Below are 27,678 nucleotides of genomic sequence, written 5' to 3'. Positions count from 1 at the left end.
AGGCTCTCTATGTGGGCGGTTGAAGCAGGACTCACAGGCTTTCTCTATGTGGGTGGTTGCAGCAGGACTCACAGGCTTTCTCTATGTGGGTCGTTGCAGCAGGACTTACAGGCTTTCTCTATGTGGGCGGTTGAAGCAGAACTCATAGGCTTTCTCTATGTGGGCGGAGAAGCAGGACTCACAGGCCCCCTCTATGTGGGCGGAGGAAGCAGGACTCACAAGCCCCCTCTATGTGGGCGAAGGAAGCAGGACTCACAGACGTTCTCTGGCAACAGTTATACAGCTTTTTTACATGAAAATACTGAATTAAATCATAGAAAATCATATATCCCTGAGGTCAGCATCTTCCTTTCTAACATGTGCTGCCCTCAGATAGGAGACCTTACAAAATAAATTGACGTTTATTGCCTGTCGGCCTGTTATGTCAAGAAAGTTTGTTAATTTCTGGGCTAGTTGATGTTCTTACGTGTTAAAAAAAAAAGTAAACAACAACGTTGTTTTTTTAGATGGACATTTTATTTGGCCAATGGGATTGTTTGCCAGTTCCTGAAACTGGTCATAGCATGTGCCCTAACCACATTATAACTATAATAGACTCATAAATACCTAAACATTTTAACAAATTACTTGGCATAGTGTCTGGAATATCTCTATAATTTGTCTTTAAACACATACAGTACAGAACTTCTCCCCCGGGATTCCATAGAATTATATATTGGACATTATTATGCTCACAATGAGGCTTAATGAATGTCAAAAACATAATTCTTGGTTCAACACATTTCATTCTTAACATATGACAAGTCATTTTTATATATAAAAGGTAGAAAAAAAATCAGCACTTCAAATGTACAGAGTGGACGGTGCTATGCGTACTTACCCGTCATCCACACGGTCCTTTAGATACAGTAACAAAGAAATGATCGCAGCACTCCAGAAGTAGTAGCAACAAAGAATGTGGTTTATTTAACCCATGAAAAGATTGCTACGTTTCAGTCCTCTCAGCAGGACCTTTCTCAAGCAATAGTGATATGTGTCAACCAGGGTTTTATACTCTTCACTTGTAATGACATCATCAGTGTAACAGCGTAGTTTACATATAATAAAAATATACACTCATGGTATATACATGTTATACATAGGTCAAATAACGTGCACAGTGAAAATACATTATATAAATCGTTTTAAACATTCAAATTAGTTAATTGTCAAATTCATGCATATTCATAAGGAGGAGGAGATACGAGCCGCTCCCCAGTCCCACAGTCTTGGACACATATTGGGAATAATATCCCTGATGATCAACTAGTTTCACGGCGTCTACCAGAGTCAGCAGCGCATGCGTCATTACAGATTATGCAATGGATATCAAGGGGCTAAAGTGAACAGAAAAGCAAAAAGCACGGCGCCACATGGTGCAGGTCAATAGGGTTTAAAAGGGATGTTCGACATGGTCTGTTATGCTCACCACGTTAGTGCTTGGTAAAGACAATGGATAAGTCCACAGGTGCTGCTGCCAGGATCCAAACCGGAAAACCGAGTGGTCACCGCTAGTTAGAGCATATAGAAATAGTGGAAAAAGGGAGGATCCTATGAGGCGCTGCTGCGTGGCTCCTGCAACAGCCACGCAGCAGCGCCTCATAGGATCCTCCCTTTTTCCACTATTTCTATATGCTCTAACAAGGGGCTAAAGTGTCACCCGTTGCTGTAGTGTTTGCACATCTCGACCAATCACGGCCTATTTGAAGTCTGCATACACTTCGTTTAAAGCGTGTGGTGCGCAAGCGCCGCGAGGATGAGTGACAGCGTTGCCTTGACGTCGGCCTGTACTAAGCCGTGATTGGCCAAGATGTGCAAACACTATAGCAACGGGTGACGCTTTAGCTTGAGAAATGTCCTGCTGAGAGGACTGAAATTTAGCAATTTCTTCATGGGTTAAATAAACTATATTATTTTTTAAACTACTTCTGGAGTGCTGCGATCATTTATTTGTTGATATATTGTATATTTACATACATATACTGTATGAGACAAAGAAATTAGCACAGCTACTGGATTAGGGGTGCAATTCTTCATAGGACTCCTGTCCTCCTGTCCCAACATTATAAAAAAATCGAAAGATGAGGCATCACTCCAGAGATAAAGTGAATAAAGTGGAATGCTTTCTATTCACCCATATGCAATATTTCACCCCAGCTCCAGAAGGCCCCAATAGTGCTGGACTGAAACGTTGCATATGGGTGAATAAAAAGACTTTGACTTTCCACTATATCTCTGGAGTGATGACTCATCTTTTCATTTACATATATCATTTTTTGGACTTTAAAACACACTAGATCCTAAGCCGCACAGAAGTGTAGAGAACAGAAAATAAGAAAACAGAGCTTAGGGTCGGTGCACGTCACTTTTTTTCATTCTGTCGGAGGTATACTTTGGGAGAAATCCCGACATATACCTGTGATGGAAAGTAGCAATGTATCCCGCTGTATAGGCATACACTGGCATCCGTCACACATAAGCTACGTTTTTCGATCCTCAAAAAAAAATGTATGTACCGTCAGGGGGCAAAGGGACAATTTTTTGGCCTCTGTTGGGCCAACGGAGCCCTATGGACACGTTTAGCATTGACGTGGGGAACTGGGATCAACTATTTTTCCTTTCTTTTTCTCATAATATCATCAATTCTTGCATCAACAGTACACTGAAATGAATGCATTTCAATACAGAAAGAAATCCAGACACATAATGCCCAACGGGGGCCAAAAGGACACTTTTTTGGCCTCTGTTGGGCTAATGGAGCCCTATGGACACGTTTAGCATTGACGTCGGGAATTGGGATGAACTGCAGTACCAGGCACAGCAGCCTGAACTGACAATGTGTTCATAATGAGAGCGCCACAGCCCCTTCATTGTGCTGATCGGTGGGAAGGTTGAACCCTGTATGTATTGCTGTGGAACAAGGGAACCGATCCCAGATCCACTGTAAAGATCCAAGCAAAAGACGATTTTTTTTTCTTTCTTTCTTTCTCTTTCTTTCTCTTTCTTTCTCTTTCTTTCTCTTTCATTCTCTTTCATTCTTTCCTTTCTTTCTTTCTTTCTTTCTTTCTTTCTCATAATATGATCAATTCTTGCATCAACAGTACATTGAAATTAATGCATTTCATTACACAAAAAAATCCGGACCGCGATCCAAGATCCACTATAACGATCCAAACAAAAGAAGATTCTCTCTTTCTTTCTTTCTTTCTTTCTTTCTTTCTTTCTTTCTTTCTTTCTTTCTTTCTTTCTTTCTTTCTTTCTTTCTTTCTTTCTTTCTTTCTTTCTTTCTTTCTTTCTTTTCTTTTCTTTTCTTTTCTTTTCTTTTCTTTTCTTTCTTTTCTTTCTTTCTTTTCTTTTTTTTCTTTCTTTCTCTCATAATATCATCAATTCTTGCATTAACAGTACATGGAAATTAATGCATCGTTCACTGCATTAGACTATAATTATTAACAATAATTGAGGACCAGTCATCACTTAACCTTTTAAAGGTCTTTATCCCCCTCCCCGTCACATGCTAGTAACACCAAACCTCTCCAAAGAGTCTTATCTGAGAGAAATCTGCAATTTTGTCAGTATGTAATTTAGAAAATATGTAATTTGTCACGCCAGGTCCTATGCTCACGCATATATTGTCACTGACTACAGTGCTCGGGTCTTTACATAAGCCTCAGTTTAGTGCATTGTGGGTCAATCATTACTTTTTTATGTAATGCACATATAATATGGTATAAAAGCCCCACCGGGCAGAAGGCATTACAGTCAAGATGGATGGAATTTGATTGAGAAGGTCATAAATAAAGCTCAGAGCAGTTAAGAAGGGGTTTGCAAGACAGAAAATAATTCATTAATATACAAACACAGCTTAATGTTTGCATTGGAATTCTTGGCTTGCTCGTTACGGTATTAATTAAGTCGGATCAGAATGTAATTACTTTTGGGGGTATAAGGGCAATAATAGCTTTTTATGTGTCTAATAAATGCAGCAACAACATTCTGTAAATATAAAAATTGCACACAAAAAAATGCAAAAACAAATTAAAAATTTTGCTTTGTCTTGAATTATTTTATGAATGTTTTGATTCAAACAAATTATGGTTATTAAAGGGGTCATCCAGTTCTTTTAACCCCATATACTGGAATTCCTCCTCTGATAAATTGATAACAGGGATGGGACCTCTGAATACCCCAATCAGTAGTTTGCACTACGAGAGTCACAATATGTATGCCCAGTATGGCACCGTTGAAATAAGAGTATGCCCATGCCATCTGTTTACAATACATTAACCTGTGGTTTTCCCATGATGGATAGCTTTAGCTAATATTATTAGATTAATGAAATTTCATGACTCCATAGGAGCACATGGCCTCTTACATTTAGACATTATCCACAATCCATGTCATTCAATCTATTAATGGATGTTCCCAGTGATTACCTTGAAATTCCTCCTTGCTCTTCTCAATGAAGTTCTTCGGTAGCTGGCGTGATAAGTCAAGGCATATTGGGCCAGCTGCTGCAGAACCTTATTGAGAAGGGGAACTGGGTTCCAGTCATTGCAAATAACTATTAATTGAATTGAGGTTCAGCCTTCTTTTCCATAATGACCATTGTGGCCCACCTATTTCCGTGTGGGTTGTCATATGTTTTTCATTAGAAGTATAAAAAAACAGTCCTTCTAGGGGGATACTTGATCCAATATATGGCATTCAATGGAGTACTGCAATTTATTTTATGTGGAATTTCTGAATACAGTGCCCCATTGAATTGCATTACCATCTGATTCGGGATCCCAAATACGGATTTGTGCACAATGCCTTACTGTTACAGATTCTTACTGACTTATAGTTCCCCATAGTTTTTTGTCCTTCATCAGATGAACAATTGGCCTTTGGGGAAGAGAAGAAGTATTATTGTATGAATGTACATTCAAATTAGGCTTGTTCTGTCAGGTCCTTACATATAATCAGCAAATCACAATATTTGTTTAATTGGATATTTAATACAATTACATGAGCATATGGGCCTTTTCATCAGGTTCCTGTCATTGAGTGTCATAGGCATATTTTCATGTTTTTTGTCATTTTATAGATGCCAAGCCCTTAAACTAACTTCATAAACCCTGTGGAATAAGGCGACAAAAACAGAGCCAACACTACTAAATATAATATTCACTAAGCTTAATTAGCAAAAATAACAAAACTTTGCAGTCATTTTGAAGACCCGGCACACTGGATGAGCAGGAACTTTTGATGAGTTGCCCTTATTATTAACCATGTTTTGACTGTTTATAGTCACTTCTCCAATATGTTTTACATGTTTTTTAGAATGACTACAAAAAATTGTCTATGCAATGCAAGGACTTTGTTGTTGGACTTCTTGATTTGTGCAGAAACACCGAGGAGGTGGAAGCGATATTAAATGGTGATGTAGACATGAACCACAGCTCTGAAGAAGCGAACGACCGACCGAGCCTCTGCCGATTAAAGCTTGCTATTAAGTATGAAGTAAAAAAGGTAGGAGCAATGTTTCTTCCCAAGGCCGATTTATAAATAAATCATTATGTAGTAGCGGAAAATTATTTCCCTTCATGGTAATTGGTGTTTTTTTAGGCAGGAAAATTTCTGGTTGACTCATGCTTAGACAAGCTTTGACTACTCATAGTATTGGGCCCATTTGCCTAGGTTCACCATAATGGTCATTGGCATATGAGGTGCATTGGGTTGCAACTCCCCAATTAGGTACGCTCCCTACCCTATGAAAACATGTAAAAGATCCTATTCTACTGATAGGACCACACATAAACTGATGGCAATGCATGGTGTGATTTTGTATTTATTTTTTTTGGCTTGAGTCGATGGTTTGTCTGCGAATTGTACCAAATACTATACTTGGAGCTATCAAGCTACTGTTAAAAAGAGCAATTCCATATTGTATTCCTATTACCGGTTACATGTACCATGGGATATCTTTTGACATACCGGCATATGTCAAAAAATATACCATCAGTAGAGGTCTCCAAGTTGGAGCCCATAAGGATTACATGAATTGAGGTGTGCATTGTGTCTCTTCAGCTTTTTACAATATTTCTATATTGACTATGCGGATAGCATTGTTCTCATGTAATACTGTGGAAAAGGGAATGATGAGCTGTACAGGGGATGTAAGAAGGGCTGTTGTCCTACCAACCATAGATGTTGGTGAATGGGGGCACATCTTATCATGTATAGTGCGCTTTATGTATGAGGGATATCATTATGTATTTGACCAATGCCAAGAATGAGTTGAATTTCCAAATTTCAAAAACTTTGACTATCCTTGAAGAAAAGGTGAACAATATGCCCTCGGTGTTGTAATACTTTTGTATAACACGTAGAAAAAGGGGGAAATCTTTCTGCTACTCCTATTTAAAAATATTTAAAGAGGCAGGGGGACCTTGGTTAGACTTGGAGATCATGTACCCACTAGTACTGCTACCTATACCACTTTCATGCTTCTCCCTCATTGAACATTAGAAGAATTCATCATTAAAGAGGTTGTTGGGCTGGACGCATAATATGCACAATGTTGTTTTGTGTAGTTTGTTGTATTAACCCTTAAGACCTGGAGGCATAATATGCTGCCCTTGGTGTTGCTTGGGTTCTCCAAGATAAAAATGGATTTTGGAGAAGGAATGGGAGACATGTCACCAATTCTGTCTTGCCAGTTATTCACAAGGAGAGATCCATCACTGATCGATTCTTCACAGCTTTACATAGGTAGACAGTAAGTCACCACTCTCAGTGATGGGTTACTGTAATACACGGTAGAATCGCTGTAACAGACCATTATAATAACCTTTTGACCACTACAGTATACTGTCTTTGGAGCGAGCAGCAGCAGACCCTGCATTATTGGCCCGATGTGTTATGAGGCACGTTCTGTAGGCTACCAGCGTTGAGTATTGAGTCTGGTCAGTCCAATGATACACCCTTCATCTGTGCACATCCTTGCTTCGTAGTACTTTCATGGCGGGAATGTCCAAGCAAATCCATCATCTTATGAGAAAGACTTGATATCAACGCCAACTTATAACTACATGAGACTGGTCGGAACATTCAGAATGTGACACATTCGATTACTTGCTCACATGACTTACTATTAATTAACATCCTCAGTAAGTTCTGGAACATTATTAGGGCTCATTGTGCTAAAAGAGTCTTAGAACCAACCACTGTAATAGGGAATTCCTGCTCATGCAACTCCCAAATATAGAAGTGTGGGTATAAGGGAAGACTCTTACTAGCGTCTGAGAAGTTACATTTACTTACTGTTTAGCAATATGAATATATATATATATATTGTATTTACATTTTTTCTTTTTTTTTTTAGTTTGTAGCTCATCCCAATTGTCAGCAGCAGCTTCTTTCCATCTGGTATGAAAATTTATCCGGCTTGCGGCAACAGACCACAGCAGTAAAATTTCTGGTTGTTTTGGCTGTAGCGGTTGGGTTGCCATTTCTTGCTATGGTTTACTGGGTCGCACCGTGCAGCAAGGTAATCATTATATCATACTACAACAGGCGCTAACTGAGGTAAAAAAGGTTGGTCACTCATTGGACTGCATTCTGGTTTAAAGCAGAACTCCAATAATAAAGCGTTAAACAGAGACTGTGATGAATGCCATACAGTGGCATTTGTCACCCATTGACTATAGTGTTATCCGTTTAATGGGTATGTCATGAACTCTCATTACTCTATTCATGACGTATACGTTAAGGGGATACCATTATAGTCTATGGATGACAGATGCCACTGTATGGCATCCATCACAGCCTTCGTTTAACGTATACGTTACGAAGCACCAGTGACATAACTGTCCATGTATAGACATTTATCACTGGAGCTTCCTTGTCAGACCCAGTCCCATGCTCCAGTTGACAGCTCTGCGCTGCCGGGGTAGCTCTCCCACAACTTTCACAGTGTTGTACCCCACACCCACCCGCACAGTGGCCCGACTATTCCCCCTTCAATATTATTAAAGCAGCTGGAGTCTCCGGATGCTTATCTCCGCTTGTGGAGGCTACGCCACTGGAGCTTTCCTAGGGTAGCCCCAGTGACGTAACTGTCCATATTTGGGCAGCATAGAGGAAGGTTGCTGGAATTCCATCACCCAACACTACTCCCCGGGATCCCGTCACCCAACACTACTCCCCGGGATCCCGTCACCCAACACAACTCCCCGGGATCCCGTCACCCAACACTACTCCCCGGGATCCCGTCACCCAACACTACTCCCCGGGATCCCGTCACCCATCACTACTCCCCGGGATCCCGTCACCCAACACTACTCCTCGGGATCCCGTTACCCTACACTACTCCCCGGGATCCCGTCACCCAACACTACTCCCCCTGGATCCCGTCACCCAACACTACTCCCCTGGATCCCGTCACCCAACACTACTCCCCGGGATCCCGTCACCCAACACAGCACTAACTTTTCCTAACTGCTGCTGCCCTGACCGCAGTGACCATGTAACTCCATCCCCCCGCCTGACCTGTCAGAGCAGTGTCAGGTGTTGGGATTCAAGGCATTAGTGTCAGGTGACAGAATCCCAGCACCCTCCCTCTGTCCTGGATCAGGATCATTCTCCTTAGTGGTGAGCGGTTAACTCCGCTCGGTGAAGCTCCTGATAACTGTTCATATATGGATAGTTACATCATTGGAGCTTACCGATGTATATGTCTAATGGTGGCCAGTGGCGGAGGCCATACAGTGGCAATCATCACCCATGGTTATTATGGATTAGTTAAACCTACATGTTTTTTTTTTACTGGATGCGTCTGGATAGAATAGCCGACTACACTATTCTATCTAGCAAAAAAATGGTATACCCGATGTATACCGCCTGATGGAGGCCAAAAGGACAGTCTTTTGGCCTTCGTTGGTATGATAGGAGCCTATGGGTACATTTGACATATGCACCAGGAGCTTTCCCGAAACATATGTTAATGTAGAGGGAAAAAGCAGTGTAAACATAGCCTTACATAGACTTGGGCTATATTCTAGAAAAATATTCTGAATGTTAATTAGAATATTTAGTCAGATTTTCAGTAACAGAAATCTCTGAGTAGTGCTCAGGACTTTATTTGCTCTGGAAATCGGTGGTAGTCAGTGATCACAGATTTCACCAGTGTGATCTTCTCACATGTATGTTTGAAATATTAGAACATCATTTTAACTGGATTTCCCGCTTAAGGAACCTCTGTGTCGACCATAGAAAGGACTTGGGGTTGGGTTTGATGGGTGTTGAATGACTACATATAGCACAGATCCAACCCAAGTCCTTTCTGTGGTCGGCATCTACTCTTAATAGTTATGCTTCCATGCAGCAGCTTCCACATCTGTCTCTGTATGGAAAGCAGCTGCCTATCTGGGAAATCAATGGGCCGTCCATGCATTACATGGGTCTGCCAGAGGGAGAAGTCCCCTAGTTCCTCAGAAGGGAGAGCTGTTTTTTGCAGCAGCTCTCTGCTCATAGTGACTGAGGGAGGTCATGAGTGGAGGACCCCCCCCCCCCTCAACTATTACATCCATTCACCCGAACAGGATATGTGGAAAGGGGTTTTCTAAAGCACACAAACCATTAAATATTAAAACTATGGATGAGATGACAAACGTCTCCCTGTCAAAAAAACTGTCCATCAACTTAATGGTTAACATTAGAAGCACATGTGACCAAATCTGAGTCCCATTGAAATCCATAGGATCAGGTGACATCCATGACCAATTTGTGGTGAAAATGTCAGAAATGGACATAAGTGCTGGATACTGTAGATATGAACAGGACCTTACAACTTTACTACAAGGGGTGTTATAGTTGTATGTGACGGCATATTGCTAGGATAAACCATCATTTGCTGATTGTCGAGATTCCACTATGGGCATATCCACTTAATCGCAAGAATTAAGGGGCCGAGGTCTCTTCTGTATTTTCTCTGCACATCGTTGTCCGTGCTCAGAAGAGAATTCTAACTCCGCCATATTCATGTGAATGGCCCTGAGATGCAGTACAGATTAGCGCTTGGATGAGGCAGTGCTGTGCACGGAAAATTTCCGAAGGGGCACATGGTGCTGCAGTGCTGTGCATGGAAAATTCCAGAAGGGGCACATGGTGCTGCATTAAGCACTGTGCCTCTTAACATCCATAAAAGTAGGGGCCCCATACAAAGTCTTCATAGACACCAAGCAGTGACCTAATTGTGGTAAAAAATTGCGTTACTTGCCTTTATTAACGTGGGAATCTTAATATTTTTTATGTTGTCTTGATATTTTGAATAAAAGTACGACTGGGTTGCTTTGGTAATATTATCACGTCATAGACAAGATGCCCCATGCATAATGTATGAGTGTTAATTGTATATTAGGTTCTCTAGTTTATATGATATCTTGTCTTTTACAGCTTGGTAAGATAATGCGTGGACCTTTCATGAAGTTTGTAGCTCATGCGGCCTCATTTACTATTTTCCTTGGTCTGCTAGTGATGAATGCAGCCGACAGATTCGAAGGCACCAAGATCCTTCCTAACGAAAGCATCACAGATAATGCAAAGCAGCTCTTTAGGATGAAAACGTCTTGCTTCTCCTGGATGGAATTGCTCATTATCTCTTGGGTAATAGGTAAAGATATTTTTTCCTTTCCCAAGTGCCCAGTACGTCAATTATTTTTAGAACCTCCGGACGCATATTGTAAGAGAACAGAAAGGCCAAGTGACCAGGTCTTATTTAACTCTTAGAGTCCTTTGAGTATGTTATTTTTCCTAAATATATGTTTTACAAAACTGTGTGACTGAAAGTCTATGTGAAGTATTGAAAAATGTATTTTTATTGCTGCCATGCATCTAAAAAAAATAATGAAGCAATTCTTTCAATGGTGTCTATTAAAAATCTCTTACCGTTTTGTGTATGCAGCTCCAATGCAGACCGATGTGTCTAAATCAGTGGTGTACAAAATGAACAGGGAGTCCTATTCAGGTTCAGCTTGCTTCCACCACACTACAAAGCACCTGCGACAATAGGCTGCCCTTTAGTGTATATGCTCTTGGTCTACAGGCTACAAAAAGACCCTATGTAGTCTGATCCCGCAGTCATATGTTACTCTCCTCCTTCTGCCTAGTATAGTTTACATGCCTACAGGGTCAGACTACAAACAGGATTTATTTGTAGTCTGTAACCATAGGTCTGCATAAGTGGTGTATACAGAAAACGGTACGGAAACATTTACAAAGTTTGAGCTTTTAAATGTAAAATATTTTTTAAAAAGTTTTTAATTGCATCGTAATCTTTGTTGCTATCATTGTACACACAGAACATATCATCAATAAGGTCTTATAGGTTATTTGTGAATCATCCCATTAGAAATAGACCCATAGTGGACACGTATGGTCAAATAAACCAACTGAACATCCCATGACTGTCATACCTATTAAAGGCACGGTAGATGTGTCGCAACATTTTTTCTTACATATTAGCTCGGATAATTGCCCTTTCCTTTTTAATGCCGTTAAGCATCCTTCCTATGTACGTCAACTCCACTTCCACCCCGGTATGCTTCCCATGGCCATGGTCGAAACTCTCAGGGATTCTGCCATCTCCCCAACATTGAAAATAAAATCAAGCCTCCCCTATCATAGTTTTTACCAGACAAGTAGGGTTCCACTACATCATTCCTACACGAAATAAATTTCGATCACACATGTAAGGAATTTATAGATAAATTGCCAAAACCCATATGGGATCGAAAACTGGCTAGAGAACTGACTCTGATTCCCGAAACTTCCCAAAGGGCCTTCTCTCAAGGATATCCAGTTAACAATTATTGAAAACCGCCCAAGACAAACCCAACTTTTTAAAAAGCTTAATACTTCCTTTACCCCAACTACAGTGTTGATAATTCTCAAAAAGCTCACATGGCTTTTCCCGCTGCAAAAAAATAACCAGACAACTCATATAAAACCATAAGAAGTTGGTATACGTTACCCTAACAAATCACAAAGATGAAAATCACACAAGATGAGAAATGTTGGACATGCAGATTCGTAGTAGGGACCCTCTGCCACATATGGTGTTTTTTCACAGATATTATTTTTGGGCTATTGTGACGAAATATATTAATCTAATATGCAAAACAATATAAAGCCACATTTCCGACCATCTAAAAATAATTTACCAACCATGCTTTTGATGGCAGCAAAGCTCCTCATACCCCTCAAATGGAAGTCTGAAGAACATTCGAACCTGGACCAGTGGCTAGATAGAGTTCACCAAATCTCTAGGAAGAAGGAACTAACCAGTTGGGGAATTGGAACTCATACCAAATATATTACCCTTTGGAAACCCTGGTCCGGTTTTCTTAAAACTCAAAACTTTGACTTTACCTGGCACCTTTACCCTTTAATGTCTTAGTAGATCCTGGCACTCAGTAGGTTCTGGCACTCAGACACATTTGTGGATACTCTGTGAATGTTATATAGGAGTCATTGGTCACACATGTTATGTGTTATATCTTATGTTTAATTTGTTACTAAGGTTCTCAACAGAGGCCTCGTTCACATCTGTTTTTGGTTTTCCGTTGTTCTCCACCGTCGGAGGAGCAGTACCACGAAAATACCATAAACACCTGTTCCATTAAATGACCGGCGCATGATGGAACCTATTGACTTTAATGGGTCCCATCAGGTTTCCGTAGGGGTGTCCATGGGTTTTACTTGAAACATTAGCGCAGCATGCTGCGCTATTGTTTTAGGTATTTTCGGTCGGGTCCAACACAGATGACCCTAACGGAGCCCCCAAACTTGAAAATGTGTATTCTTGTTAAGAGGACTGTTTTTCCATTTCCAAGATATATTATCATGTCTTATGTGCTAGGGCTGCGTGCCTTACATGTGAATTTCATAAAGATATCTGATACTTCACAATTTTAATAAAAACAGGCGCATCATTATGTCAGATCCTAGGCCCCCAGAGGGTCCCCTGGTACTCCAGTGGGCCAGTGTGACCCTGAAATGTGTATGTGGATAACATCTGTATCTGCTATATAACTACATTTCCAACACTAGCCAGGCATACAGGTCAACAACAAGTACAATAAATACCCGATGCATTATCTTTGTATGCAGTCTCAAATAAGTAACATGGAAGATCAGATTCCATAGCAGAACGTTAATGAGGAAAAACCAACTAACAAGCAGTATATTTGGCCCTCTGATATTTATGAGCTGCGCTTCTGATTAGGTTCATTGTTACACTAGCGTTTTATAAATTCAATAGAAAATCGTTCCTTTTTTTATGTCTTATTCCCCTTAATGAGAAATTAGATGAAGTCAGGCACTTAGGCCCATAACTGGTTATTACGCCTGTGTTATAGATACCAGCCGCAGTGTAAGATCAGATAGATACGTCTAGGGAGGAGGTTACTTATCCATCACTGTCTGCCAAGGTTCATAGATTGTATTGATGTTCAGGTCACAATGATGACAAGATCTGTTTATTATGTTAAAGACAGGAATGACCTCATAAGTGTTCCTGCTCTTGCTTGTGCTCTCAGTTGGCCACTGGGGGCGCATGGCAAGGTGAGCTCATTCCATCTGTTCACATGTTGTGGTGCTGTATGGTGGTGTCTGTTGCTGTAGTGCTGCACTTGTGGGGAGACGTGGCCCAGAGCCAAGGAGGCTGGCACGGTCTGTTAGCATGGGCGCTTTTGGACCACTGGGTTGCTCCCTCTGCGGGAGCGGTGCTGCGGTGGCGGGGGCCGCCATGCGGTGCTGCAGCCAATAGAGTAGGGACCCACTTAAAAGAGGTCGCCGTGAAGTGGCAAGTGGGCTTATACAGTTTGATCAAAATGTTTACAAAGAAACTCATGTTCAAGTTTCTAAATTATGCCTAGCGGCTCAGATCAAAGTATATATTGTGGATTGTGCGGTCCATGTCTAGTTTCTCACAATGCTGATATGTTAAAGACATGTTCAGCAAATTGAGACTTTAATCTATTGGTAATGCCGACTGTTCTGTACATCTTTATTAGTCAATATTTAGGGCTGTACATAGAAATCGAAGATCCCCATAGGACCATGGGCCCCAATGAGAGCTAGGCCAAATTAATTACGCTTTTATTAATGTTAATTCTGTGCTGAGTAATTTCATAGTATGTCTGTATAGGGGGGACCTCTGTTTTTCTGATTTGATAAATGATATAATTATGGCTGCAGGTAGCTACCATTAGGGGGAGCTAACTGCCTATGGATGTATATAGCTAGTATTGAACTCAATGGGAGCTGTTTAAAGAGGACCAATCCCCTCTCCTGGACAAAATACTTGTATTCACCGTGAAATCAGAATTCTGAAACATATTTTCTTGTGCCGTTCCTCTGTTATTCCTCCTTAGAAATGTATGATTAAATTGACAACTGGGTTTTACCATTCCCCATATGGACTTACACATCCAGAGCTGACAAATGAGGACTTCCTATTTGGCAGTATAAGCACTTCCGTTCAATAAGTGGTTGTGTGTCACCTTAGGCATCAGTAACTGCAACCAAACTCTTCCTTGCCATTTTTTTTTTCAGAAATACTTTAATTCAGACACAATGTTAGGTTTTTGTATCTGATCTGCTCATTTCAGGTATTGCCCTCTCCTTAGGGACATCGACCAGCAAGAACTGATCAAGTTTGGTGTCAGCTCCTTGGCATGTTGGCATGGCCCTCCTCCTTAGTAGCAGTGTCATATAATGCATGGATAACTTATACTGGACTAATACATTAGATAAATGTCGGCGAATCCCGGCAATATCGACAGAGTTGGACATCAGTCGCAATGTCGGCTAATGGGGGGGGGGGGGTGAAATGCCTAATTCTGTGTTCAACAAGGAAATAATCGGAGCGACAGTTGTTTATCCCCCTCCCCCTAGGGCAGTAAATACACATTCTCGACCATCAGATTTCTTCTAGTACAGACATATAGGACATCGGAGCTCTGTGCAAGGAGAATGGAGCTCCGAGCCTAAGTATTCGAGTAAAAGCCGAATAATTACCTCTGCTGCTATTTATTAAAAAATATATATTATTGGAGGTGCACTTTAAATCTTTTTAAATTCCCTTGAGTTGAACTCGGAAGTGCTTCAGGTATCTGGGCCATGGAAAGCCCTGGGCCATAGCCCTTTTGCCCTCCTTATAAACTGGCCCTGTTGGCCAGTCCAGTGTATTCATTTCGTACCTCCTCAGACGTAGACTTCGTTTTGTATTTTGGATCATTGTCTAAGGCCCTGTTCACACTGAGTTTTTTGACAAGTTTATTTGCGCGGAAACCGCTCCGCAAAACTCGTCAAAAAACGCCCGAAAATGCCTCCAATTGATTTCAATGGGAGTTGGACGAGTTTTTTTACCGCAAGCAAAAAAAACGCGTCGCGGTAAAAGAAGCAACATGACCCATCTTGAGGCGGTTTCCGCCTCCAAAACCCCATTTCAATCAGTCAGAAAGAGGGAAAAAACGCCTCGACGAGCAACGAGTTTTTGTCAAACCACTGTGCAAAAACCGTCTGGAGCCTAAGGGTATGTTCACACGCAGTGTTTTCAGGCGTATTTCGGGGCGTTTACGCCTCGAAAAACACCTGAAAAAACGGAAGCTGAACGCCTACAAACATCTGCCCATTGAAATTAATGGGAAAAACAGCATTTAGTTCATACGGGGCGTTTTTTTTACGCCACTGTTTAAAAAAACGGAGCGTGAAAAGACGCTCTGTAAAAAGAAGTAGCATGTCACTTCCTGAGGCGTTTTTTGGAGCTGATTTACATTGAACACTATGAAAATCGCCTCAAAAAACGCCTGAAAAGAAGCCTCAAAAGAAGCTCCAATTTTCATTTTCAGCTTCAAAAACGCCTGAAAATCAGAGGCTGTTTTCTCTGAAAGCAGCTCCGTATTTTCAGAAGTTTTTCGTTGCGCGTGTGAACATAGCCTTATTCACTAACGAAATTACACTTCAGCTGCATCTGACAGATGGGTGGACATTAAATCACTGTCAGTAATTCTCAGTTTCCACCAACATGAATAGTTAAGATTATTTTGACTGAGTCGTTTAGGGGATATATAACTTGGCAGTCAACGCTTCACTGCCAATGTTTGTATCGTAGATATGTCCGCTTACATAAGATAAATTATACAATATATCAAGCATATGTGTCTAGTGCTTTCGCACTTCGCATTGACACAAAATAAATGAATCTAGTGTGGTAGGTAATAATGCTAAAAAAAATTTACATCACATATATTCATATCCAGTTTGTATCTTCGTAGCGATATATTTTTATTTGTTTTTGTATATATTTGTAAACTGGACATAGAATATCAGAGATATAGGTGGGGCCCAATAACCACACCTAGGCGTAACGGCAGTCACACCCTCGTAGGTGGGGGCGCGTCCAGGTCAGCCAATCATAGTGCAGCGTAGTGTCGCCTCCCCTGAGATGTTGTGTGGGGCTGTGTGTAATGGCAGGAAGGAGGTGAAGGGAAAGTGAGCCCTAATCTACCCACCGCCCTGTCCCTGCCTACTTGCAACGACCCGCCCTAGGCGACGAGGTACAACTGGGCGGCGGTCCCTACGCTGGCTAAGTGCACTGGAAGACAAACGGGGAACACGCAAGGGAAGGGGCAGTAGCCACGGAACGCCACGAGGAAACGGGGCGGTGAACGAACAGTCAGGACCAGGACGAAGTGAGTACACCCGAGCGGGCACGGAGACAGAAGCAAGCCAGGGCAAGCAAAGCAGGTCAAGCAGAACTGCAGCAAGGCAGAAGCACGGCAGAAGCAGGCTGGAGCAAGCAGCAGTGGGGCCAGGAATCCAAAAGAATTACAAGCACTGAGGGAGAGCACAGGGCAGGTAATAAAGGGCAGGGGGCGGAGCTAACTCCGAGAGACCAGGCCGCGATAGGCTCTCCCACTCCTGAGCCTGCCACCCTGGTTGGTGGGAGATGGTGTCAGTCGAACAGGTCTGGCCTCAGGTGTGGATTGATTAATCCCAGGAGTATAGCTAGATGAAGTACCTGGCAGATCCCTAACAGTACTCCCCCTTTTATGAGGGGCCACCGGACCCTTACTAAGGGGACCCGGTTTAGTGGGGAAGAGGAGGTGGAACCTCCTGATCAATACCCCAGCGTGAACATCACGGGCAGGTACCCAAGTCCTCTCCTCCGGCCCGTATCCTTTCCAATGGACCAGGTACTGGAGGGAGCCCTGGACCATCCTACTGTCCATAATCTTGGCCACCTCGAATTCCACCCCCTCAGGGGTGAGAACGGGAACAGGAGGTATCCTCGAGGGGGACCAGGACGGGGAGCAGCGTTTAAGGAGGGAGGCATGGAAGACGTCATGTATGCGAAAGGATGGGGGGAGCTCCAGACGGAAGGATACAGGGTTGAGGACTTCAATGATCTTATAAGGTCCAATGAATCGGGGAGCAAACTTCCTGGACGGGACCTTAAGGCGCAAGTTCCTGGACGACAACCAGACCAAATCCCCGACGACAAACCGGGGGTTAGCAGAACGTCTACTATCCGCTTGAATCTTTTGTGCGCTCTGGGACGCCTCTAGGTTCTTCTGAACCTGGGCCCAGACAGTGCACAGTTCCCGATGAACCTCCTCTACCTCAGGATTATTGGAACAACCAGGGGAGACGGAGGAGAACCTTGGGTTAAACCCGAAATTACAGAAAAACGGGGAGACCCCTGACGAGTTACTGACCCGGTTATTCAGGGAAAATTCAGCAAGGGGAAGGAATGAGACCCAATCGAATTGGCAGTCCGAGATGAAACACCTTAAATATTGTTCCAGGGATTGGTTGGTCCTTTCCGTTTGGCCATTAGTTTCGGGATGGAAGGCGGAGGAGAAGGACAGATCAATCTCCAACTTTTTACAAAAAGCTCTCCAAAATAAGGAAACAAATTGTACCCCTCTGTCAGAAACGATATTGACTGGGGCCCCATGGAGACGCAGGATGTGTTTCACGAACAAAGAAGCTAACGTCTTGGCGTTAGGTAGCTTCTTAAGGGGCACAAAGTGGCACATCTTGCTGAAGCGGTCGACTACCACCCACACCACCGACTTGCCCTGAGATGGAGGCAAATCGGTGATAAAATCCATGGAGATATGGGTCCAAGGTCTCTGGGGAATGGGCAAGGAACGTAGTAGGCCCGCAGGTCGGGACCTAGGGGTTTTGGACCTAGCGCAAACCTCACAAGCAGCGACGTAAGCCCTAACATCTTTAGGCAACCCAGGCCACCAATAGTTTCTGGTAATGAGGTGTTTGGTGCCCAAGATGCCAGGATGACCAGATAGAGCGGAGTCATGGTTTTCCCTGAGTACCCTCAGCCGGTATTGCAGGGGAACAAACAGTTTGTCCCCAGGGACGTTCCCGGGAGCTGCACCCTGATCAGCCGCGATATCAGAAGCTAAATCAGAATCCGTGGCAGAGACAATTATACCAGGGGGTAAAATACAAGCGGGATCCTTCTCGGAAGGAGGATTGGCCATGAAACTACGTGACAGAGCGTCAGCCTTAATATTCTTGGACCCAGCCCTATAGGTAACCAAGAAATTAAATCTGGTAAAGAATAGTGCCCACCGAGCTTGTCTAGGATTAAGCCTCCGGGCCGATTCTAGGAAAACCAGATTCTTGTGATCCGTAAGGACCGTTACCTGGTGTCTGGCCCCCTCCAGGAAGTGCCGCCACTCCTCAAACGCCCATTTAATGGCTAGAAGTTCGCGGTTGCCAATATCATAGTTACTCTCCGTGGGCGAAAACTTCCTAGAGAAGTAAGCACAGGGGCGGAGATGGGTGAGGGAGCTGGTACCCTGGGACAAGACGGCCCCCACTCCCACCTCGGAAGCGTCAACCTCCACAATAAATGGCTCCTCTTGGTTGGGCTGAATCAGCACGGGGGCCGAGATAAAGCACTTCTTGAGAGTCTCAAAGGCCTGGACGGCCTCAGGGGGCCAATGGAGGACATCGGCACCCTTGCGGGTGAGGTCCGTAAGAGGCTTAGCGACGACCGAGAAGTTGGCAATAAATCTCCTGTAATAGTTGGCGAACCCTAAAAAACACTGTAACGCCTTAAGGGAGGCAGGTTGGACCCATTCCGCCACAGCTTGAACCTTGGCAGGGTCCATGCGGAATTCATGAGGAGTGAGGATTTGCCCTAAAAATGGTATCTCCTGTACCCCAAAGACACATTTTTCAGTCTTAGCAAACAGATTATTCTCCCGAAGGACCTGGAGCACCTTCCTGACATGCTCCACGTGGGAGGACCAGTCCTTGGAAAACACCAGTATGTCATCAAGGTACACAACAAGAAATATCCCCAGGTAATCTCTCAGGATTTCATTAATAAAATTCTGGAAGACAGCAGGGGCATTACACAACCCAAAGGGCATGACCAGGTATTCGAAATGACCCTCGGGTGTGTTGAACGCAGTTTTCCACTCATCCCCCTCTTTGATGCGGATAAGGTTATATGCCCCCCGTAGATCGAACTTAGAAAACCACTGGGCTCCCTGAACCTGATTAAAAAGATCCGGAATCAAAGGAAGTGGGTACTGGTTCCTTACGGTGACCTTATTCAGGTTACGATAATCAATGCACGGCCTAAGACCACCATCCTTCTTCCCCACGAAGAAGAAGCCAGCACCTACAGGAGAAGTCGAGGGGCGAATGAAACCCTTGGCCAGGCATTCTTGGATATATACCCTCATCGCTTCACGTTCAGGACATGAAAGATTAAATATCCTACCCTTAGGAAGCTTGGCACCAGGCACCAAATCGATGGCGCAATCGTAATCTCTATGGGGGGGCAACACCTCAGAGGCCTCCTTGGAAAACACATCGGCGAAGTCCTGAACAAACTCAGGAAGCGTGTTTACCTCCTCCCGGGGAGAAATAGAGTTAACAGAAAGACATGACATCAGACATTCATTACCCCATTTGGTGAGATCCCCAGTATTCCAATCAAACGTGGGATTATGCAACTGCAACCAGGGAAGACCTAATACCAGATCAGACGATAATCCCTGCATCACCAGTACAGAGCACTGCTCCAAATGCATGGAGCCAACCAGGAGTTCAAAAACAGGGGTATGTTGAGTAAAATAACCATTAGCAAGGGGGGTTGAGTCGATTCCTACTACAGGGATAGGATAAGGTAAATCAATACAAGGCATCTTTAGAGACATAGCAAATTCCACAGACATGATATTAGCAGATGAGCCAGAATCCACGAAAGCACTGCCCGTGGCAGACCGGCCAGCAAACGAGACCTGAAAGGGAAGCAAAATTTTATTGCGTTTCACATTAACGGGAAATACCTGTGCGCCCAAGTGACCTCCCCGATGATCACTTAGGCGCGGAAGTTTTCCGGCTTCTTATTCTTGCGCCTGGGACAGGTGTTCAGTAGATGCTTGTCGTCCCCACAGTAGAAGCAGAGACCATTCATTCTGCGAAACTCCCTACGTTGTCGAGGGGACATGGAGGCCCCGAGTTGCATAGGTACCTCCGAGTCCTCCGTGGAGGGGCGAGGAGACGGGACCTCGGGGGGAATCGCAGAAAAGTCAGAGGGGAGCACACTGAAGCGTTCTAGCTGACGTTCCCTGAGACGTCGGTCAAGTCGTACTGCTAGGGCCATAACCTGGTCAAGGGAGTCAGAAGAGGGGTAACTAACCAGCAGATCCTTCAGGGCGTCAGATAATCCTAACCTAAACTGGCACCTTAGGGCCGGATCGTTCCACTGAGAAGCTACGCACCACTTCCTAAAATCAGAACAGTATTCCTCAACCGGTCTCCTACCCTGACGTAAGGTCACCAGCTGACTCTCGGCTAAAGCAGTCCTGTCAGTCTCGTCGTAAATGAGTCCGAGGGCAGAGAAAAAACGATCAACAGAGGAAAGTTCAGGGGCGTCAGGAGCCAAGGAGAAGGCCCACTCTTGGGGCCCTTCCTGGAGTCGGGATATGATGATACCCACCCGCTGGTTCTCGGAACCTGAGGAGTGGGGCTTTAGGCGGAAATACAGTCTGCAACTCTCCCGGAAGGAGAGAAACGTCTTACGGTCCCCTGAGAACCGGTCAGGTAACTTGAGGTCGGGTTCTAGAGGTGAGGTGAGGGGTACTACTAAAGCAGCGTCACCCTGATTGACCCTTTGGGCCAGGGCCTGGACCTGTAGGGAGAGGCCCTGCATCTGCTGGGTCAGGGTCTCAAGGGGGTCCATGATAGCGTCAGCGTAGGAGAAAGGGTAGACTAGGTAAGGGCTTGTAATTATGTAATGGCAGGAAGGAGGTGAAGGGAAAGTGAGCCCTAATCTACCCACCGCCCTGTCCCTGCCTACTTGCAACGACCCGCCCTAGGCGACGAGGTACAACTGGGCGGCGGTCCCTACGCTGGCTAAGTGCACTGGAAGACAAACGGGGAACACGCAAGGGAAGGGGCAGTAGCCACGGAACGCCACGAGGAAACGGGGCGGTGAACGAACAGTCAGGACCAGGACGAAGTGAGTACACCCGAGCGGGCACGGAGACAGAAGCAAGCCAGGGCAAGCAAAGCAGGTCAAGCAGAACTGCAGCAAGGCAGAAGCACGGCAGAAGCAGGCTGGAGCAAGCAGCAGTGGGGCCAGGAATCCAAAAGAATTACAAGCACTGAGGGAGAGCACAGGGCAGGTAATAAAGGGCAGGGGGCGGAGCTAACTCCGAGAGACCAGGCCGCGATAGGCTCTCCCACTCCTGAGCCTGCCACCCTGGTTGGTGGGAGATGGTGTCAGTCGAACAGGTCTGGCCTCAGGTGTGGATTGATTAATCCCAGGAGTATAGCTAGATGAAGTACCTGGCAGATCCCTAACACTGTGATTGGAGACTATGCACTGTCAATCAACGCATGGAGCGTCCCCAGATGCAGTGGGCTGAAACACTGTTCCGAAAACCCCTCCACATCAGGGGAATGTGACAGGCAATAGCTTCTCTAAGTATATATGCGCTGTGTCCACATAGTGAATGTTGGTAAGGGGGTAACATAGGGGGCTATGATGCTCTAGATTTGAAATGATAGGCGCAGATAACAAGATCGTGTTATACAAATCATAGCAATAACTCAGATTAATGGGTGAGTCAGAGATTAACCCCTTAATGACCGCCTATACGTGTTTTCACGGCGGCCATTAAGGGTACTTATGCCAGAGCGCTGCCTTTTCACGGCGGCGCTTTGGCATAAGATAGCGCCCCGGGAAGCGCATAAACTCTATGGACTCAGCTACTACGTAGGTAGCTGAGGCCTCGGAGCACAGACTGCGGACCGTTTTGTCCGGTCTCCAGTCACGTGTTCGCTGTTATTCAACGAATAACGGCGATCGCTGTAAAAACAGCGGCGGTTCGTTCTCTCTCTTCTCTCACAGAATATATTCTGTGAGAGAAGAGAGAAATGGTCTAAATAAGGGCCAGCACCACCCTATTACACCCCCAATCAACCCCCCCATCCGCCCCCCCTGTACCTGATCCGGATCTTCAAGATGGCGCGTGACTGACTGTCCCAACACAATGACAAAACACATTAAACTACGTAGGTAGTGTAATGTGTTTTAGCAGCGATCAGAGCTGAAATTCTAAATGTCCCCTAGAGGCACAAGTAAAAAAATAAAAAAAAAGATAATAAAAATGTTTTAAAAAAGTGTAAAAATAAAAGTTATAAGTGACATAAACCAAAAATTACTTTTTTACTATAGGAAAAAAATGAACACGTTAAAAAAGTACACATATTTGGTATCACCGCGTTCGTAACAACCCAAACTATAAAACTATAATATTATTTTTCCCGCACGATGAACACCGCAAAAAAAAAGTAAAAAAACATTGCTAGAATCACTATTTTTGGTCACCACCCCTCCAAAAATATACAATAAAGTGATCAAAAAGTTGCATGCACGGCAAAATAGTACCAATAAAAACTACAACCCGTCCCGCAAAAAACAAGCCCTTACACCGCTTTTTTGACTGAAAAATAAAAAAGTTACGGCTCTCAGAATACGGTGACACAAAAAATTTATTATTTTATAAATAAGTGATTTTATTGCGCAAACGCGGCAAAGCATAAAAAACTATATACATATGGTATCACCGTAATCGTAGCGACCCGCAGAATAAAGTAATATTGTCATTTATAGCCCAGGGTGAACGCCGTAAAAAATTAATAATAAAAACCAATGTCAGAATTGATGGTTTTTGGTCACGTTGCGTGCCAATAAATGGAATAAAAAGTGATCAAAACAATCGCATGTACCCCAAAATGCTACCAATGAAAACTACAGATTGTCCCGCAACAAATAAGCCCTCACACAGCTCCGGTGAAGAAAAAATAAAGAAGTTCTGGCTCTCAGAATATGGTGATGCAAAATGTGCAGTGTCCAAAAGCGGGTAACATCCGGCACCATTTATCAGTGCGACACCGGCCACACATTATTATTTATTTACCCCATTATTATACCCTCTTATTATGCCCTGATGTACTCCGCACAGATTACCTATGCCCCCCACATTATAAACCGAAATACCAGTAAAACCCCAAACAGAACTACCACTAAGCTAAATCTGCGCTCCAAAAGCCAAATGCCGCTCCCTCCCTTCTGAGCCCCGCAGCGTGCACAAACAGCAGTTTATGTCCACATATATGGCATCGCCATACCCGGGAGAACCTGCTCAATATTTTATGAGGTATTTGTCTTCAGTGGCACAAACTGGGCATAACATATAGTGCACTAAATGGCATATCGGCAGAAAATGAAAATTTTCACTCCGCCCCATCCGTTGCGCATTAACTTCTTCGCGCACCACGACTTAATAGCATGTCGTGGTGTGGGGGTGATGTATGGAGCGGGCTCACGTGCTGAGCCTGCGCCATACGTTGCGGGTGTCAGCTGTGTATTACAGCTGACTCCCGGGACTAACGGACAGGAACAGCGATCACGCTGTTACAGGAGCCTGTAAAAATTACAATATACTGCAATACATTAGTATTACAGTTTATTGTACCAGTGATCTAATGATCGCTGGTTCAAGTTCCCTAGAGGGACTAATAAAATGTGTAAAAACAAAAGTAAATTATTATTAGTGAAAAAAATGTAATAAATATTTCAAGTCTAAAAAAAAAACCCTTTTCACATTTTTTCTCTAAAGTAATGTAAAAAAGATAAAAAAAATACTCAAAATTGGTATGGATGTGTCTGTAAAAGTCCAAACTATTACAATATACCATTATTTAACTCGCACGGTGAACGCCGTGAAAAATAAAGACTTTAAAATGGCAAAATCGCTGTTTTTTGTTCACCTTGTCCCTAGCAAAAAAATGTAATAAAAAGTGCTCAAAAAATTGTAGGTGCCAAAAAATTGTACAGATAAATACTACAGCTTGTACTGCAAAAAATAAGCCCTCACACCGCTCTATTGATGGAAAAATACAAAAAAGTTATGGCTCTTGGAAAGCGGGGAGGGAAAAACGAAAAAGAAAAAGCAAAAATGGATCAGTCTGGAAAGGGTTTATTACTTTCTAATGAAAAACCATTTATAACCACATGTAGGGTATTGCCGTACTCGGGAGAAATTGCTTTACAAATGTTGGGCGGCTTTTTCCTCCTTTATCCTTTGTGAAATTGAAATAAATTCAACATTTTAGTGGAAATAATGTTGATATTAATTTTCAGGGCCTAATTCTAATAAATTCTGCAAAAGACCTGTGGGGTCTAAATGCTCACTATACCCCTAGATAGATTCCTTAAATGGTGTAGTTTCCCAAATGGGGTCACTTTTGTGTGGTTTCCACTGTTTTGGTTTCTCAGGGGCTTTGCAGAATGCGACATGGCACCCGAAAACCATTTCAGCTAAATTTGAGCTTCAAAAGCCAAATAGCGCTCCTTCCGTTCTAAGCCCCGCTGTAGGTCCAAACAGCAGTTTATTACCACATATGGCATATTTACGTAATCGGAAGAAATGTTTTAAAAATGTTGGGGTGCTTTTTCTCCTTTATTCCTTGTAAAAATTAAAAATGTCTACGTTTTTTCAGAAAAAAAGTAGATTTTTACCTTTACAGACTAATTCCAATGAATTCAGCAAAACAACTGTGGGGTCAAAATGCTAACTACACCCTTAGAAAAATTCCTTGAGGGGTGCAGTTTCCAAAATGGGGTCACTTTGAGGGCTTTCCATTGTTTTTGTCCCTGCAGTACATTGCAAACGTGACATGGCACTGAAAAGTATTCCAGCAAAATCAGAAATCCAAATGGTGCTCCTTCTATTCTGAGCCCTACGGTGGGTCCAAACAGCAGTTTATTACCACATATGGGGTATTACTATAATCGGGAGAAATTGCTTTACATATGTTGTTTTTTTTTCTCCTTTATTCCTTGTAAAAATAAAAATAAATAAAAAATTCAGAAAAAAAGTAGATTTTCATGTTTACTAATTCAAATAAATTTAGGAAAAAAACTGTGGGGTCAAAATGCTAACTACACCCCTAGATAAATTCCTTGAGGGGTGTAGTTTGCAAAATGGGGTCACTTTTGGGGGGTTTCCACAGTTTTAGCATCACAAGACCTCTTCAAACCTGACATGGTGCCTAAAATAAAATCCACTAGGCGCTCCTTTGCTTCTGAGGCCGGTGTTTCGGTCCATTAGCATACTAGGGTCACATGTGGGATATTTCTAAAAACTACAGAATCTTGGCAATAAATATGGAGTTGCATTTCTCGGGTAAAAAATTCTGTGTTACAGATTTTTTTTTATTACAAATGAATTTTGGCAAAATTTGATTTGTAAATTTCACCTCTACTTTGCTTCAATTCCTGTGAAACGCCTAAAAGGTTAAAACACTTTCTGAATGTTGTTTGGAATACTTTGAGGGGTGCAGTCTTCAAAATGGGGTGATTTATGGGGACTTTCTAATATATAAGGCCCTCAAAGCCACATCAGAACTGAACTGGTCCCTGAAGACATAGCCTTTTGACATTTTCTTGAAAATATGAGAAATTGCTGCTAAAGTTCTAAGCCTTGTAACGTCCTATAAAAATAAAAGAATGTTCAAAAAAACAATGCAAACATAAAGTAGACATATGGGAAATGTAAACTAGCAACTATTTTGTGTGGTATTACTATCTGTTTTACAAGCAGATACATTTAAATGTAGAAAAATGCAAATTTTTACAAATATTCTCCAAATCTTGGTGTTTTTTTTTTACAAATAAATATTAAATTATCGACCAAATTTTTTCACTAACATAAAGTACAATGTGTCGCGAGAAAACAATCTCAGAATCGCTTGGATAGGTAAAAGCATTCCCAAGTTATTACCACATAAAGTGACACATGTCGGATTTGAAAAATCGGCTTCGTCATTAAGACCAAAACAGGCTCACTCTTGAAGGGGTTAAGATAAACAGACTGGGTGAAGTATAATGTTAAATAAAGCTAGTATAGGATATGTAGTCATTAATACCCTCAGGATTTGTTGTTTTTAATCGGTAGATCCATCTACATTCTTTTTGGAGGAGGAGTCTATCGAAATTCCCTCCACGTACTGACGATCTCATTACCTCTATTACTTGAAAAGTAATTTCCTCAGTGTTGTTATTATGTTTCTCTAGCATGTGTCTCGCTAGACACGTATCTTATTTTCTACGGATATTTCCCATGTGCTCCAGAATTCTTCGCCTAAACTCCCGGATGGTCTTTCCCACGTAGTTTTGTGGGCAGGTGCATGTGACCATGTACACTAGCCCCTTGGATTTACAGTTACCAAATTCCCTATTCTTGAAAGATTGCCCTGTAGCTGCACTCTGAGAGGTGTTACCTTCGGTTACGTATTTACATGCTTTGCACGATCCACATTTATATGTGCCTGTTGCTTTATCCGGTAACCATCCTGTCTGTGACGGACATTCAGTAAAGTGGCTATGTACCAGCCGGTCCTGGAGGTTTTTTCCCATCCTATATGTAATTAGTGGATATGGGGCAACTGCTTTGTTGAGATCTTGGTCTTCGATTAGAATCCCCCAAAATTTTTGAAAGATATTCTTAATCTCTTTATGTTTATTGTCATATGTACCCACTATTCTAATCTTAGTTGTCATCTCTCCCACTGTTGATTTTTTTTGGGACCAATAATTCAGCTCTGTTATTTAATAAGGCGTGATGGTATGCATCCCTTAAAGTTTTGTCCGGATTACCTCTCGTTTGGAATCTATATCGTAATTGTCTGGATTTATCCATAAAATCCCCTAGATCCGAACAGTTTCTCCTTAACCTGAGGTATTGTCCCTTGGGGATCTCTTTTTTAAGTTTAGTGGGATGATGACTATCCCGTGCTAAAAGGCTATTTGTCGCTGTGGGTTTACGGAATAGGGTGGTTGTTAGATTCCCTCTTTCCGTTTTGGAGATGGTTATGTCTAAGAAATTAATTGCTGTCATATGTATCTCCGAGGTAAAGTAAAGGCCTAGTCCATTAATGTTAAGCATGCTGACAAATTTATCAAACTGCTCAACAGTGCCATTCCAGATTATCAAAATATCATCTATATACCTCACCCACAGGGTAATGGGC

General features: G+C 42.9%; 1 protein-coding gene across 1 annotated transcript in view; it reads left to right on the top strand.

Annotated features, from left to right (window-relative positions):
• Positions 1-27,678, top strand: part of TRPC6 (transient receptor potential cation channel subfamily C member 6) — a 206,447-nt gene that overhangs the window by 95,145 nt on the left and 83,624 nt on the right. Inside the window, exons 3-5 of the mRNA XM_075851522.1 lie at positions 5,362-5,550; positions 7,406-7,570; positions 10,477-10,693. Coding sequence (XP_075707637.1) covers positions 5,362-5,550; positions 7,406-7,570; positions 10,477-10,693 — 571 coding nt within the window. The remainder of the gene's footprint in view (positions 1-5,361; positions 5,551-7,405; positions 7,571-10,476; positions 10,694-27,678) is intronic.

The sequence above is a fragment of the Rhinoderma darwinii genome, chromosome 2, assembly GCF_050947455.1.
Source record: "Rhinoderma darwinii isolate aRhiDar2 chromosome 2, aRhiDar2.hap1, whole genome shotgun sequence".
Classification (NCBI taxonomy): domain Eukaryota; kingdom Metazoa; phylum Chordata; class Amphibia; order Anura; family Rhinodermatidae; genus Rhinoderma; species Rhinoderma darwinii.
This window is presented reverse-complemented; position numbering and strand designations above follow the sequence as displayed.